The sequence below is a fragment of the Tamandua tetradactyla genome, chromosome 3 (assembly GCF_023851605.1).
Source record: "Tamandua tetradactyla isolate mTamTet1 chromosome 3, mTamTet1.pri, whole genome shotgun sequence".
NCBI lineage: Eukaryota > Metazoa > Chordata > Mammalia > Pilosa > Myrmecophagidae > Tamandua > Tamandua tetradactyla.
This window is the reverse complement of record NC_135329.1, coordinates 32121568-32137938: the sequence shown is the minus strand read 5'-3', so window position 1 is coordinate 32137938 and position 16371 is coordinate 32121568. Positions and strand designations below refer to the sequence as shown.

At 51.2% G+C, this 16371-nt stretch overlaps 1 protein-coding gene across 2 annotated transcripts in view; it reads left to right on the top strand.

Moving 5' to 3' along the window:
- Positions 1–2270: 2270 nt before the first annotated feature.
- Positions 2271–16371, top strand: part of SOX7 (SRY-box transcription factor 7) — a 34452-nt gene continuing 20351 nt past the window's right edge. The window contains exons 1-2 of one of the 2 annotated variants that reach the window (XR_013172452.1): positions 2271–2572; positions 6504–14664. Coding sequence is in view for 1 of the 2 variants with exons in the window: in XM_077152955.1 (XP_077009070.1) it covers positions 2335–2572; positions 6504–7429 (1164 nt within the window). In the remaining variant the exon portion in view is untranslated. Of the gene's footprint in view, positions 2573–6503; positions 15066–16371 lie in introns of those variants that run through there. The other variant, XM_077152955.1, reaches the window with a different exon arrangement.

The window sequence follows — 16371 nt, the reverse complement described above, 5'->3', positions numbered from 1 at the left end:
CCTGCCCTGGCCGCGAGCGGCACTCGCTCCGGCTTTTTCTGGAGGAATTTCTAGCAGAGGGGCCAGACACAGGAAATGGCCTAGGCTTTCCAGGGTGGGGAAGTCCGCCTTAGATGGCGGACTCTCTCGGCAAACCGCGCCCACCCCTCCTCGGCCCCCGGCGCCAGCCAGCCCCGCCGCTCCGCCTGGGCTTGCTGGATGCTCCGCCCGGCTTCGGAGCGCGGGTTCCCCTCTAGCGTTGAGCTGCGCTGGGCACCCATCACTGGTCCTCCCTGGCTCACGAGAATAACGGGTGGGGCCCGCGGGCCTAGGGTGCTACTGTTTTAACCGGGCAGGAAAAAAGGGGAAAACCCAACAATTTTTTTTGTTCGGAAAACCTGTTCTTGTGTGAACATTACCCGGTGGTTGAGAGGTTAAAATTGGGGCGTTAAAACCAGTACATTGCATTTCTTCATCGCTTGCCCAGTCTTAGCTGTGGGCGGGCACACAGAGTACATGTTGTGCACAGGTGCATACGAAACTAGTCCCTGCCTGCTGGGACACTGAAATCGAATTTATGATTTACAGGTTTTGTGTCTAGAGCTTATAGTAATAGTAAGCATCCTGTGCAGCCTCTGCTGTCCCATGTATCATCTCACTGGATCTGCACAACAAGCCCACTGAGGTCAGTCTTATCGTTCCCGTTTTAGGAGTAGGAAAGGAGGTCCAGAGAGTTACCTGAGTTGCCCGGAGTCACGCATTGAGTAATCCAATCCCCGAAGACAGGTTCTAACTCCATACCCCACGATCCTCCCAAGGCATTGCTCCTTCCTTCCAGGGTCACCTCGGTGGATATTATATTTCCAAGACCTTGTCTAGAGCCCAGCACAGGGATGGCGCTCAGTCAATACTTGTGAATCGAATTCCGGGATCTGGTAAAGCCTTATGGCTGCCGTGTTTTATACAGTAGGGTGGGTTTAAAGCATATTTGTTCACTCATTTATTCATTCCCTTATTCGACAGTTACTAAGTGCCTACTGTGTGCCGGCACTGATGTAAGAACTGGAACTGCGGGCCGGGCCCTGCTCACCAGAGGCCCTGGATTAGGGGTGAGCTGCAGTCCTAAACAGAGTGGCGGCGCGGGACAGCGGTGAGCTCCCAGCCGGCAGCTCCCGGAGTTGCGTGGCGGCCGGGAACCTCGCAACACCATCTGCCCCCGGGTGTCGGAACGAGGGGAACTGGGGCAGCTCTCAGATTGCCTCCAAGCCGTAGGAGGGAGACGTTGGAGCCGAGGCTAGTGCTACTCCACTGGCAGCGGAGCAAGAAGGAGACGGAGAAAACTGAAGGGAACTTAGTGAGAGAAGGGCTAGAGGCAAGGTATCTGGTGACCCGCACAGCAGGGACTGAGGCGCGGGGTGGGGGAGGAAAAGAAGAGGTAAGAATAGAAAGTACTCAGACTGACTGCCAGAGTGAATAAATGAGATATGAAAATGACAGATCTCTCCGTCCCAAGAGCCATAGAGGTGCGGGACATCCAGGGGTCTTTCCGGTGTTAACTACACGAAACAGGGAAGCCAGAGCAGACCCTAGAAAGCAGCCTCACCCCGTGCCAGTCTCTGTGGCAGCCGAAGTTGGCTGGGGGTGCCGTGACCAAAGCCTCAGTCACTTTAGAAAAACCTCAGTCACTTTAGAAAAGCAATCGGTGTATTCTCTTAAGAATTGTTCACTGGGTGCTTTGGGGGAAAATTTACTTTGAATGCTTCTCTCTCGCACCCGGGCATTCCCAGCGAAACCTATTTGGATGCGATTCTACCTAGGAATCCACGCCCAGGAGAAGTTGGTAGAGTCCGACCCCGCAGGGACTGCAGCAATTCGCGACCAGGGGTCGAGCTTCCCGCGTCCAGGCGAGGTGACTGCCCTGGGCCGCTCCCGGATCTCCCGCTCGCCTCGCGTTCACCCGGGAAGCGCTAATGGCACCTGAGGCCTGGGAGCGGGCGCCGGGAGGCGCGGCCCAGGCGCAGATCCCCAGTTGCAACTCCGCGAGGCGGAGGGGCGGGCCGGGGGCGGACGCGGGGAGGTGGCTGCGGCCGCTGGTGGCGGTCCCCCTCCCCGCCCCCCCCCCCCCCCCCCGGCAGGTCGGAGCAGGGACTCGGCGGTCCGGGACACAGGGAGGGGGCCGGCGCGCCGAGACGGAAGGAGGAGCCGCGCCACCTTCGAGACTCATTGGAGGACGCGGCTACCCCAAGCTGATAAATAAGGGGCCGCGGCTGCTGCCAAGTTGGACGCCCGCGACCCGTGCGACGGCCAAGTCAACGCCGGCCCGGCGAGACACAGCTAGGCGACCCCCGTGCGCCCATGGCCTCGTTGCTGGGAGTCTATCCGTGGCCCGAAGGGCTCGAGTGCCCGGCTCTGGAAGCCGAACTGTCGGACGGGCTGTCCCCGCCGCCCGCTCCGCGCCCCCCGGGGGACAAGGGCTCGGAGAGCCGTATCCGGCGGCCTATGAACGCCTTCATGGTGTGGGCCAAGGACGAGAGGAAGCGGCTGGCGGTGCAGAACCCGGACCTGCACAACGCCGAGCTCAGCAAGATGCTGGGTGAGTGAGTCGGGCATGTGCCCCGGGGCTCGGCGGGGCAGACTGCTGGGGGTGAGAGTAGAGGCAGGGTCTGGGGCTCAGGGTTGAGAAGCCCCGGATCAGGTGTACAGGAACGCGCGAGTCCCGAGGACCGCGAGGAAGTTTGGGAGCCGTGAGTTCGAGTGGGGTGTGCGCTCCTGTAGGCGCTGGGAGCTCACTCTGGTGGCGAGATTGGGCAGATGTTGGAGTGTGGATGTGTGTTGGGGGGTGGGGGGACAGGGTCGGGGTTTTAGAGCACTCTTACCCCGCGATGCCCCAAATGAAGCTGCCGGTCTGGCTAAGGGTCGCGGGAGAAGCTCGGTCACTGCGATGGGAGCAGAGGAGCGGCTGCCAGGCGGAGCAGAGCTCGGGACCCCAGGAGGCGGGAGGAAGCCGGGCAGCGGCCAGGCTCGGGCAAGCCGGGCGGCTGGAAACGTCGCGCCTAGCGCGGTGCGCCCACTTAGTCCCCGGGCCCCGCTCAAACCCGCGCGCACTGAAACAGCCGGTGACCAAAAGGCCAAGGCCGGGTGAACGTTTGATAGGAACATCGAGGCGCGAAACCCATTATTCCCTGCACTTTACGGTTGGCACCATCAGGTGGATTTGTTTGTTGCACACCAAAATATTATTAACAAAATCTGTGAAGAGAAACATTGTGGGAACGTCTCCCTGCTTTTACTTAATGTTTTAAGTCACAGCAAAAAAAAAGTCTGTCAGATAAACTAGAGTCATGATTTGATTTCTCAGTCCTGGGAGTGTAGTTAATTTGATTAAGATTCTTCGAGTGGCCAGTTGAGGGTCTGTCCCGGCCGCTTAGTGCTTTCTGCCACGCGGACCCGGGTGGAGGCGGCGGGGGCGGCGGAGGGGCTGGGGACGCTGCCGGAGCGGAGGGTCCCGGGACGGGCAGCTCAGATACAGAGTGAGACGAAATCACGTCTGGAAAACGGGAATTCGTGTCGGTTTTCTTCTTTCTCCTAAGTCTGGAGCTGGGCACTTTTCAACCCCCTTCCCCACAACCCCCCCTTGGCCCTTCGACTTGGTTTTTATTCATTTTAACCTTAGGAAGCCTATAAAAGCTCTTGGTACACACAGCGGGCGCAGGGCCTGTGAGAAGGGCCGTCCACGGGCAGCCTGGCCTCCCTAACCCCACCGGGCCCGGGAACGGAGCCCTTCCTTTTCCGTCCGAGTTGAGGGTTCTTTCCCTGGGCGGAACCGGGGAACGAGGACGTGATGCCCCCCACCACGCCCTTTCTCTTGGCCAAAGCCATAGATCGTAGAGAAGCCACCCAGAGCCCCTTGACAGTTTAGATGCCCTTTGAAAGCAGCTGATCGGGTGAATGGTTTCAAAGGAACTTTTGCCCGTGACCCAGCCGGCTGGCTAGCTATGCCCAAGGCTGCATTATGACTTTTTTTAGCCCTAGGCTTTTGTGGGCTTCTTCCTCCATAAAAACTATATCTAATACTGAGTTGGTATAAAGAAAGATACATTAGTATTATATATTAAAACATTTTCTTCAACCTAAGATTCATATTTTCCTTCTGATTTTACAAGAAATTAAAACATTTTGGTAGGCCCCTACACGTTTTGTGAGCCTTAAGCACTGGGCCTATTTGCCCAGGCTTATTGGAAAAGGGGGCCCCAGGCATCTGACCAGGATGGAGTCACGGCCCCTGGGCAGAGAGGAGAGAGGCTGCAGATTGGGAAGCCTTACCTTGGGGAGTGGGTCTGCCTGCTCCCTGGGAAATGCCGCCTTGTGAGCTGATTCCCGTTGGCAGCCTGCACACAGGCTTCAGGAGGTTACAGTTCCGTTTGCAGGAAAGACACAGATTCCTTCCCACTTAACAGCCCAGACACCTGGCACTGGGGAACGGAAACAAACATGGTGTTGCTTTTTAAAATATGGAATCTGTACGCTGTTAATAGGGAGGCAGCAGAGCGATCTGCTTTCAAGCCATAATCTCCCCCGTAGGTCATTTTCTGACCCATGAAAGGAAAGGGCTGGATGTGAGATTCCCAACTTTTTTTTTTTTTTGCTGTGAGCTTTCGACATGTCTTTAACATTGAAAACATTTCAGGCATCTTCACCCAGTAGCACTAGTGTTTATAGTATATTACGAATGACAAAAATGCATAAAGACCACTATACATCAGTAACGTTAAAAATAAAACCCTATTTTTTTTAATCTTACAACACTGGTTACATTGAGATGCGAGATTCACATCACATATGCATTTCAGCTTTGTGGCCTCAGTCACAGGCTGGGAACCCCTGACCTTCAGGGTCCCTTCAAGCCCCAAATCCAGGGTTCATATAAAAATTCACATTACTCTTTTAAGTGACAGCTCATTACATTAATGCCTCCATCAGAATCATAAATTTTCACCCAAATGGTAGAACAGTTTAATACTCTACACCTTCAGCCCTTTTGAGGGCCTGGCCAGTGGAGTCTGTCATTGCCCACCATGGAGGGACAGCTGGGCACACAGGCACCCGGCCTGGGGGACACAGCTGAGTAGGAGCCATAGTCCCTTTTCTTACAGGACTTATTTGGGGCATTAACCTCTAGTTGTTCTTGAAACTTCAGGATACATTAAAGTCACTGGGGAACTTGTAAAAATTGTAGAATCCTGGATGCACCTGGGGAGATAACTCCAGGGGTCCGGAAGCTGCCTTCAGAATATACTGCAGCTGGAGGGATGCAGGATGCACATTGACAAACAAAAGAGAGATGCTACATTAAGGCACAAAACAACAGACAAGTGAGTAACCATGAATATAAGATACAAGTGAAAACAGGATCTTAACCCCAATGGGATTCAGGAGGTGAGTTTTGAAATGTTTTCGATGTTAAAGACATGTCGAAAGCTCACAGCAAAAAAAAAAAAAAAAAAAAAGAAGTTGGGTAGTATCCAGTGTCCTTATTTATTTATTTTTACACGCACTTTTATTTGAGATATAGTCACACATCACACAATCCAGAGCCCTTATTTTATGGTGAGGAAAGCAGAGGCCCAGGGAAGTCTAGGGATTTGCTTCTGTAGGGAGTATCAGTGCTGGGCAGGGCTCCATGCCACAGTTGAGGGAACCCAGGTTGATGGGCTCTCAAAGGTAGCCTGTGTGTGTGTGTGTGTGCGCGTGTGTGTGTTGCAGGCAGATGCTCACACACCATGGTCAGGTGTACATGCAGAAGGTTCTATCTGACCTTCAGATGTAAATGACAGTCATTTGTTAGCCTGTATGAGATCCCTTAATTTACCTACATCTGTGAATCTATTGACTGAGCCTGAGCTCCCTCACAGTGAAACCTAAGCCTGAGATTTAGGTCACGAGTAAATATTATAGTAAATATAGTAAATACATTATATATATGGTAAATATAGTAAATGTTATAAATAATATATCCCTTCCATGAGTAAATATTATAGTAAATATTATAAATAATAGTATCACTTCCTGTGTGGCAGCGACAATCAACAAGGGCTGGGGAGTTCTAATTAAAATTCACAAATGCATAGTGCTGACAATAGAAGGGTAAGAGGGGCCCCAATCTTGCTTTTTCCGTCATTTCTGTGGCTGACATTGGGTCAGATGAGCCTCTAGCTGCGAATCTTACCTTGTTTGTGGAGTTGGTGTTAGCTGGTGACTTTTGTATGAGGCTGGACGTGTCTTTATGTCTTTAGTTTGCACGGGGTGGGTTTGTGAGAAGCAAGCAGGAAAGGCTGGGTCAGCGGTGGGAAGAGAATGCCAGGCGTGTCAGCGTCATCTGTGGCTGCCAGAGGGTGACCCGTGGGCGGGGTGTGGGGGTGCAGGCAGTGCCTGGGTGATGGTTAGAGGTGTCTCGGGGACTGGTGTGCCCACTGCCCACAGCAGCGTCCGTGCTGACGGCAGCCTTCTCTGACTTGTGTGAGCAGGAAAGTCGTGGAAGGCGCTGACCCTGTCCCAGAAGAGGCCCTACGTGGACGAGGCCGAGCGGCTGCGCGTGCAGCACATGCAGGACTACCCCAACTACAAGTACCGGCCTCGCAGGAAGAAGCAGGTCAAACGCCTCTGCAAGCGCGTGGACCCCGGCTTCCTCCTGAGCTCCCTCTCCCGCGACCAGAACGCCCTTCCCGAGAAGAGGAGCGGGAGCCGGGTGCCGCTGGGGGAGAAGGAGGACAGGGGTGAGTACTCCCCAAGCACTGCCCTGCCCAGCCTCCGTGGCTGCTACCACGAGGGGCCAGCCAGTGGCAGCAGCAGCACCACGGGCAGTGTGGACACCTATCCCTACGGCCTGCCCACGCCCCCGGAAATGTCTCCCCTGGACGTGCTGGAGCCGGAGCAGACCTTCTTCTCCTCCCCCTGCCAGGAGGAGCACGCTCACCCCCACCGCATCCCGCACCTCCCAGGGCCTGCTTACTCACCGGAGTATGCCCCCAGCCCCCTCCACTGCGGCCACCCCCTGGGCTCCCTGGCCCTCAGCCAGTCCCCGGGCGTCTCTATGATGCCCACCGTACCCAGCTGTCCCCCATCCCCTGCCTATTACTCCCCAGCCACCTACCACCCTCTCCACTCCAACCTCCATGCCCATCTGGGCCAGCTCTCCCCTCCTCCCGAGCACCCTGGCTTTGACGCGCTGGATCAGCTGAGCCAGGTGGAACTCCTGGGGGACATGGATCGTAATGAGTTCGACCAGTATTTGAACACTCCTGGCCACCCAGACTCTGCTGCAGGGGCCGTGGTCCTCAGTGGGCATGTCCCAGTCTCCCAGGTGACACCCACAGGTGCCACAGAGACCAGCCTCATTTCGGTCCTGGCCGATGCCACAGCAACGTACTACAACAGCTACAGTGTGTCATAGAGCTCCGAGGCAGCGAGCCCAGCCCTGCCCATGCCACCCTCTCCTTCCCTAGCACTGAACAGAGCTGAGAGACTATGCAGTATTAGCAGCTTTCCTCGAACTGTCACCAGGGTTTGGAGAGGACTGAACTGCTGGCCGGGGGAGCCTCTGTATAAAAACTAAATGGAATTTTGCTGATCTAAGTGCCCCCCCACCCGGTCCCCCTCTGCCCCTTGCCTGCCAGTTTCATTCCCTTCAGTCCGAATTTTGAGTATATTCCTTCAAATGAGTTTTCCTTGGCTATTCCCTGGGATTAAGCAATGTGATGGCTGAAAGGTGCTGTTTAAAGGGTAGACTTTTCACTGATCTTGTTTCCCAGTCCCTGTCATTGAAACAAATGTGTGAAAAGCTCAGCATTTGTAAGACACAAGGCCCACACTGAGTACAGCCAGACCTGATTGTTTGGATCCTCCAGGTAGAAGAGCACTGGACTAGGTAGGGGGTCAGGTGACCTGAGATCTAGTCCCAGATCTGCCACAGACCGCTGCTGAAACGCCAGCACGCCTCTTCTCCTCTGCCAGGTGCCTCCCCGCCTGTAAAAATGAGGGCCAGGCTTGATATCCAAGGTCCCTACTGTCCCACTATTTTCTGCAGGATTCTCTCAAAGCTAACTACATGGAAAAGAGGGGAAATTTGACTCATTAATAAACTCATTAATGCACAACTTGGTGATAATTTGGTTTGCACAGGCCAAGGGCGCAAGGCTTTCTGAACTTTCACTTCCTTCCAGAAGTATTACATTCTTCCAAAAGGACTGTTTTCCAACTTGAAAAATATACTCATCTTAATTTGAGAAACGTACCATTATGGTTGACTGCATCATTGAAAATGAGATTGAGTTCAGGCTGGGTTGTTTTATTTCTTGGTATTTTAATTAATTTTATTTGTAAAATATTTATTTTATTATACAAAATCTTCAAAAGACTATGCCCAGTGTGGCTCCATACAGCAAGTGTGTGTGAGATGTCTTCATGCAAACCCTTAAATGCATATCTGTGGCAACTTTCCGAAAACTCCCTCTCCTTAAGGACCAGGGGATTTGGGACGAAATGGAGTCGCCTTCTTCAAATCTTGATGTGTTAATTTCTTGCGCAGAAGTTCAGCATACATCCCCTCTGTGTATGCAAAAGGATTTTCCTTCCCCGCTGTCTTGATTTCCCTTTTTCCTCTCTTTCTCCTTTACTAGGATTTCTTTTTTCTTTTCTTCCCTTTCATTTCCTCTATTCCTGAATTAGACACTAACTCAAAGAGCACCTGTATTGTAATCGCCAGCAGGATTCCTATGGCTTCAAAAGAAATTTGTTTGCCTCACAAGTCAGCTGATTCTTAAGGCAATGTCCTCAGAGCACTTCAGAACAATTCCCTGCCAGCACTTTCATTATACTTACTTCCCAAAGAACAAAAACGCACTGTGATTGGGACAATGTCTCTGAGCCCTGACCCCACCCCCAAAACATTTCCATCCTTCCCCTAAACCTCCTTTGAAGGAACATACCTAACTGAGCTAAGAGACAACTGTTTGTCTTTTTATTTCAGCATATTATTGCCTGTATGAGCTATGTAAGTATTTTGTATATCCTATTATTTTCCCCTTATATTTTGTATTGTTAAAAGATCCTTTCTTTCTTCTGAGAAGTCTTATTGTAAAATCACTTATAAGATATGATTAATCTTCATGCTAGTGCTGTATGCAACGTTTGGTAATAAATAGTAAATCATTGAGGATATGACTGACGGGTGCACAATCCAGAACGTGTATTAATAATCTTGTAAAACTGTATCGCAGACATTAAGCTAAATGGTTCCTTTTTTGGGGGGGGGGGACTACACATGCTTTGGAACGGTTATCAATATTGATTTGTCTAAAATATTTAATTTAAATAAACGTTTTTGTACCATGATCATTCTATCATTTGAAATATAGTTTCGCAAATGGAAAAAGTTTTCAAGAGACATAAATGTGTCCAAGGCTACTTGTATTATTGGTCAAGTTGTTTTCTACATCACCTTTTTTAGTTTTGAACTAGGGTGGTGTATTTTATTTTATGAATTACGGTAAAGAGATGCATTCCAATTTTACACATTGGAAACAGTGTCATTATCATTACTATTCAAAGAAAAGACCAATTCATCACCTACATGGGGAACAATTTTTCTCCTCAAGATGACTTTCCACTTGTAAAGTGAAATAGAGTGATTATCAGGTGATTTCAAGATAGAAAGTAAGTTTTGCTTGTATATTTTTTTCTTCTTTTTGAAATAATGTTGGAAAATACGTAAATTGTCCTCTTTATGATGTATTTGTGGATGTGGTTGGTATAGCAATCAACTGTGGGCTCTCAAAACCCTCTAGCCTGTTGAGGAGAAGGCAGGAGGGCATGATTGGTAATTAAAGGATGGAACATCTTGCAAGGTTTAGGGTTATAATCCGAGCCAGAAAATATCTGGAAAAAATGATGACTACTCTGTCCCTGAGCCGGTCACCCACGTCTGCCTTCCCTCTGTGCGAAGCAGTTGTAACTTGTTCAAGTCAAGGGTAGCCTGTGTTTTCCCAGGCCCTCTGGGCCAAGGAGTGGGTCTTGGGAGGGCCCGAACTAGGCATATATTCATCCTTCAATTATGATCCTAATCTATATTCATTACTTTAATAGCACTTTATAGGTGTACAGAGTTTTACAGAAAGTTTTATGGGCTATTTCTCATCCACAGCCCCAGGTGGGGATCAGTCATCCATCCACCCCATTGCACAGCCGGAGACACTGAGGCCCAGCCTGGGAGCCGGTGATGTGTGGCTCGCCCCACTTAGCAGTACGAGCTGGGAGCTCTGCGCATAGCCAGATGTGCTCACTGGCAGCATTCGCCAACCAGTTTGCAGCAAGAGGCTCTATGCCAGTTTTTTTTTTTTCTTTAGTGCTTAATAGGGTATGGAATTCTCTGTGAGTTAGATGAAACCCAAAGACATTGTCATTCCAGCCACATGACCACGGTCAGCTAACAGTGGCCATCTGCAGTGTCACCAGCCAGAGGACAGGGTATATTGTCCTTGTCTCCCAGTGTCTGCCCATGTCATAGCCTCTGACACTGCCAAATGGACGTATACCTCATTCCAGGACATAATGTGGGGGTGGGGGCATAGGCCCCCGCCTCTGGGAGGGCAGGAAACCGGCAAGCGACAGCACGGCTCTTTCACTTTTACTCAGCTATGAGTGAAACAGTCCTCCCCAAACCCATGGGTGTTTTAGTCTGAGCTGCTCATTCTGGGTACACAACTGCCTCTGGTGACAAGAGCACTTCCCATTCTTGCTGATCAGAATTTATGGGCATGCATGACTATAACTATTTTTCTAAAACACAGATATTACCATTTCATTCTTTTTATTGAGTACCTGGGCATCACCCACAATGTGCAGTCTTTAAGGGCAGAGGCGGATTTACCATGATGCTGACGAGGCTTACATTTCCCCACCGCTCCCTTGCACAGGGCTTTTCCAAGGTCCTGGGAAGGACCCAGTCATGTGCTCATGCAGCTGTTTGATCTTATAAACTTTGCAAAAAGGAAGATTTTTTTCATATCTTTCCTTTAAGAGGAGCTCCCCTCTCCCTCCCCTCCCCCGCCAATTGTATAAGTTTCAGGTCCCATGACAGCTGGCTCAGCCCCCTTGAGTGACCCTGTAATTGACCCTCTTCTATCTAGCATCTTCTCCCCTGGTACACCCTATCATGTGGAAAGCCTCGTTATCACAAAACGCTCTCCCTACCCCCTCCTTGGAAGACCCTCACTCTCATAACCTGTCTGATGACATTCCACTCATCATCCAAGTCCAGCTCAGGTATTTCCAGCCCTGCCTGGCAGAGGGACTGGTCACTCTCCTCCTTGAGCTCCCACAGCCGGGGGAGATTTGGGTTATGGCACTTACGGTCCAGTGTTGGAATCATCCACTGACATATAGTAGCTGCTCAACAAATAAATGAGTAAGTAAAAATACAAGAAGTCCTGTAGGTATTCCAGTTAATCTTGGTGGTGGTTAAAGAATTGAACCTTTCTTGGCCCCCAATTTTCTCACCCTCTCTCTGTAGCATGTGTAATGGGCAGGGCTCGGAGGCTATTTGGTGTGACAAAGGCTACTTGCCTACACCTGCTAGAGGGCAGCTGGCCTGGAGGAAAAAGGTAAGGAGATGGGCATAGAGACACGGGAGGAGCATCTCTTCTGTCCTGTCCTGGAGCAGCAGAGCACAGCTGAGGGCAGGTAATTTGCAATATAGCTTCTGCCCACCTTTCCTTTTGAGACGGTTGTGCTCCTGATTTCATCCTAACGCAAAGGGTTTGAAAGTGAGGAAAGGAAAAGAGATCCATCCATCCATCTTCATTTTACATTTCAAGAAACGTTATCTTTGAAGAAAGTTTAGAAAAAAATAGCAGCTCATAAAGAAAAAAAAATACATCTGTTGTCCCACCACTTTGCCACTGATTTTTGACATATCCATCTCGTCTTTTTTATGTGTCTAAATATGCATATACATTTGTCTTTTATAATAGATAGACAATTTTATTTATTCATATTAAATAAACCATTTCCAATGCCACTACACTCTCTCTTTTTCTGCAAAAGATGTTCTCTTTCTAGTTAAAAAATCAATAAGAAAACAGTTTGGAAAAAAAGAAAAAGTATCCATTCCAGGACCTCAACATAACTATTTTCAACATTTTCATATTCATTAATTCACTCCCTAGTCCCATATTCATTTCCACAAAATTATGCCTGGTGTAATCATAGTGTAAATATAGATCCCACTTGATATTTGGGTCTATCCTTTCAATATCATATAAGTTTTCCCAGATTGACAGCTGTCTTCATGTTTATCATTTTTTTATGACTGCACAATGCTTCAGTGAATTAATGTACTTAATTTACTTGACCATTTCCTTTATAAATTGTAATTATTGTTTTTTGGCAATTATAAATAACACTGCAGTGAACATTTATTTATGCTCTTAGATAAATTCCTTGCAGGGTATTACTGGGTCTAAGCATATGAACATATTTATAGCTTTTGCTTCAAATGGCTTAATTGCTTTCCCAGTGTCTCAATTAATAGTTGAGGCACAAAATTACTCCAGTTTCCAGAATGAATTATTTATTAACAGGAAGAATGCAAACCACCAAAGACTATCCAACACTGCCTTAAATCTGAACAGGTGCCATGCTTTACTTGTCCAGTCTTCTCTCAGAACCATTATCTGCTTGCTGTTGGCTTCCATTAGAGAATTAGAGTGTTCCTTTCCCAAAATGGGTGAATAATACAACAGTTGACGGCTTGCTCTTTCCTGGCTTCCAGACTATTGCTGCTACTCTAGGCCCTGAGTTACGTGAAAATTGTTTTTACCTTGAGCTTTAGCATACACATAGGTGGAAGGGGGTACCATTTGGGGAAACGGATTGTTTTATCGTTTAGCAAGGCCATCAGATGGATTCCCTAAGTCCCCGGGAGCACTTTCTCTGCGCTGCTGGCTGCATTTACAGGGCACTCACAACTCTAGAGATGGTGGGAGAGTTGGAGAGAGCCAGACCTGGAGGTGGGGGGAGGGGCTAACCTTGCGCTGTCACCGGGACGTGGGCACATCCCTAAACCTGTTCTCTCATCCATGGAGGTGGCCTAGGTGTGGGCACTTCAGAAACTGTAAAGCTCTATATGAAAGTACAGGTTGTGTGTTTTAGATTTCTTTCAAGAGTTTGGGCCTGAAGGTTCATTTTAAAAATCTGAAGCCATGTGCTCCGCGATGTCATATTGGGATTGATCGTGTGGGAGAAATGCAGGTAAAGGAGACCTAAAATGTGGCTAGTAGGGGATTCCAGAGGAATTCTTCTCCATCTCCGTCATTGGGCACTGAACTGCGGTTGAGAGACATCATTCAGGCCATCTAGGCCATTCCCTGGCTCTACGGGGGACTGCCTCTCGCCCCTGGCAGGAAGATCTATCTTATTTGAGAATCCTCACAGGGCAGATGCATTGTTTATTTGAGTATCCTCCAGGTAAAGAGATTTTTCTCTGTAGGCTGGTCTGAGCTCAACGAGGTCCATCATCGAAAGGGGCTTACTCATATCTTACTAAACCTCTTCTGCCTTGGTCTAAGAACATTTTCTCTGATGTCATCTGTGGAGCTGGAGTCCAGGTTGCTGGCCGGTGCCCCTCCTCCCCGGAGGCAGGCGGCCTCAGCTCTTTCCTGTTTGTGATGTACACCCTGTTTGAGGCTCCAGTAGGGACTGGGGCTTTCCCCCAGACCCTCTCTTGGGTCTACACTTTCCCCTTAACTGAGACTAAATGTTATATGGAGGTGGTAGGGGGAGGGAAGAGAAAGGTCTTGTAAAAACCGTGGGAGAGGAAGGCAGGGGATTTCAGCAGGGAGTGGGGCAGTGCACTCCGTGGGCACTCCTGGAATGTTCCCCACGTAGGTGTAGGGTGTAGTCACTTCTCAGAGGGTCACCGTACTGGGTCAAATGATGGCTTGCTTAGCCCTGCTCCTATAGGGTCCCTCCCCTTCCATCCATCAGAGGGGCTGTGGGGTGGCTCAGGTTTGGAACAAGTTAAAAATGAAAAATATGCAACCTAGAAAGGTTACTGGAATCTGCTCCCAGGGAACTCCAGGGAGGCTGGCTGTTGTGTCTCAGCGCTTGTGATAACGAAACCTGCAAGGTAAAGGCTGTGACTTCTATGGGTGAGAGTTCATACCAGTTTGAAGACACACAGTGAGGGCAGGTGGCCAAAGGCATCTGCCTGCTCCTCCCTGTGTCTTCAAACTGGTTTGTTCTCTGTTACATCAGAGGAGATGAGAGAGCTTGCTGGCCAGCTTCTTTTTCTTTATTCCTTCCCCTGAAAAACAGGAGCACCAGCTCCCACATCTCAGGGTGCTGGAAGGTCAGGGCAAGTGTGTTTGTAACAGCCTTACAATGTCCAAAAGAGAGTATGAAATGACGTACTTTGCTCTGATGATAATCATCTGTCCACTGGGAAGTGTGTAAATGGGGTAGTTGCATTTTTACGAGAAAGAGTGTGAGACCTGGAACTAGGAGGGACGCCTTCTCATTCCAGCTCTGTGGCCTTGAGAGCATCACTAGGTGTTAGAACTGGAAAAAATCGCTGTTATCATCTGTCAACCCCCAGACTTGATGAAGAAAAGGAAATGGAGGCCCAGAGAGGTAAATCGATTAGCCCGAAAACAAGCAGCTGAGAAGAGAACCGGTGGAGGCTGTGGGTGAAGAGCTGCAGAGAGGAGGGAGAGAGGGCAACCCTACCATGAGGACGTGGGGGTCTTTCTTAGCAGTGCAGCAAGGGAGGGGGGCGCTGGGACAGGGTTGCTGGAGAGAGGCCCTTGCTGTCCTGCTCGCTCTCTTCCCTCTCTTCTCTCTCTTCGCAGGGCTGGATCAGACCCTCAGCAGTGGTCTGGGGCTGGAAGCACAGTACGGAGGAGGTGGGGTGACGGGAATAGAGGCCCTGGGGTCTGCAGTGTAGATGCAGGGGAGACAGGGGGCTCTCCGTGGGTTAGGATGTCTTCAGGCAACTTCCCAAGCAGTTTCTCGTTGTTCCTCTCGAGACCCGGCCCGCCTGAGAGGGTGGGTGGGTGGGTGGGTGGGTGCTTGGCGCTGGAGAGCCAGACGGCAATCGACCCTCCCCCAGTGTTCCCACCGTGCCTCCCCCCCACCCCCACCCCCCGTGTGAGACGGGCTCGTGCTCCCGGGGCAGCAGTTTTCAAGGCATTTCAGGGAACAGGCGTCGACTTTTGAGGACCGGATGGGGGTGCGTGCGAGGGGCTGGGGGCACCGGTGCAGAGGGGCCTCAGACCCCACCCCGAGCCTCCCTGGGAGCGGGTGCCTCTTTGTTCACCCTGTCTCTGCCACCTCTGCCCGTCCCGCCCTGCCGGGCTCCCCCACCCGCCCGGGACCAGGCTGAAGGGGACACAGACAAGGAGGCTGGGGGTGGGGGTGCGGGCAGGGCGCCCGGGCGGGGCGGGGCGCAGCTCGCCTGCAGCCACTGCGCGGAGCAGCACTGCGGGGAGCCGGGCCCTCTCTGCCTGCCCAGGCGCCCCCGTCAGGAAGATTAAGAGGAGGGGGGCGGCGCGGAGGGGCCGGGACAGGGTGGAGGAGCCAGCCGAGCGGCTGCTGAGTGTTTTCCTGCCCATGGGAGCCGCTGCGACCAGGCGGAGGAGGATGTGGCCGGAGCCCAGTGTTTCCTGCCTGATAAGCCAGCCCCTCCCTCCGGAGCCCCGGCCAGGGCCCACCTTCACGGGGAGAGCCCTGCCCAGGGAAGGGCTGGCTGAGGAGGAAAATCACTTCTCCAGATTAGCTTTCGGAGGCCGAGCCTTCCTCCCCCGCCCCGTCCTCCGCGGCGGTCACAGGAAATGGGGCTGGGGCCCGGCTCGACCAGAGGTCCCCACCTTCAGCCTGCTCGGGCTCCGGGCCCTGGGGCTCCAGCCTGTCTCAGGGCCCCGCCTCGCAAGTCCCCCTAAAGCGGAAGCCCTCTTGCTCCAGAGTCAGTAATTGTCAAGAAAGGCACTGAAGGCAAGTCGAGGCCTCGATTTGGGTTTAGGAAACTGATCACTTTCAAGTCGCTGTCAGTCCATGCACCAGCCTCCTCCCACCTGGTGAGCCGCTCTTTTTCTGTTACCTGGGGCGGAAGATCCACAGAGCTCCAGAGAGGAGGGCCGTGGGCTTTGAGGGCAGGGTGTCAGGTTGGCAGAGGGAAGGGCAAGGGTTGGTACCCAGGCTGTGTGACCTGGGTTATTTTCTGTCCGTCTCTGAACTTTACTCCCTATCTGAAACTGGGGGTGAGGTGCATGCTAAGGGTCTCCATCACACTGCTGATGACTGGGGACTTGAGTGCTGGACTCTGGGTATTTCCAGGAGCAG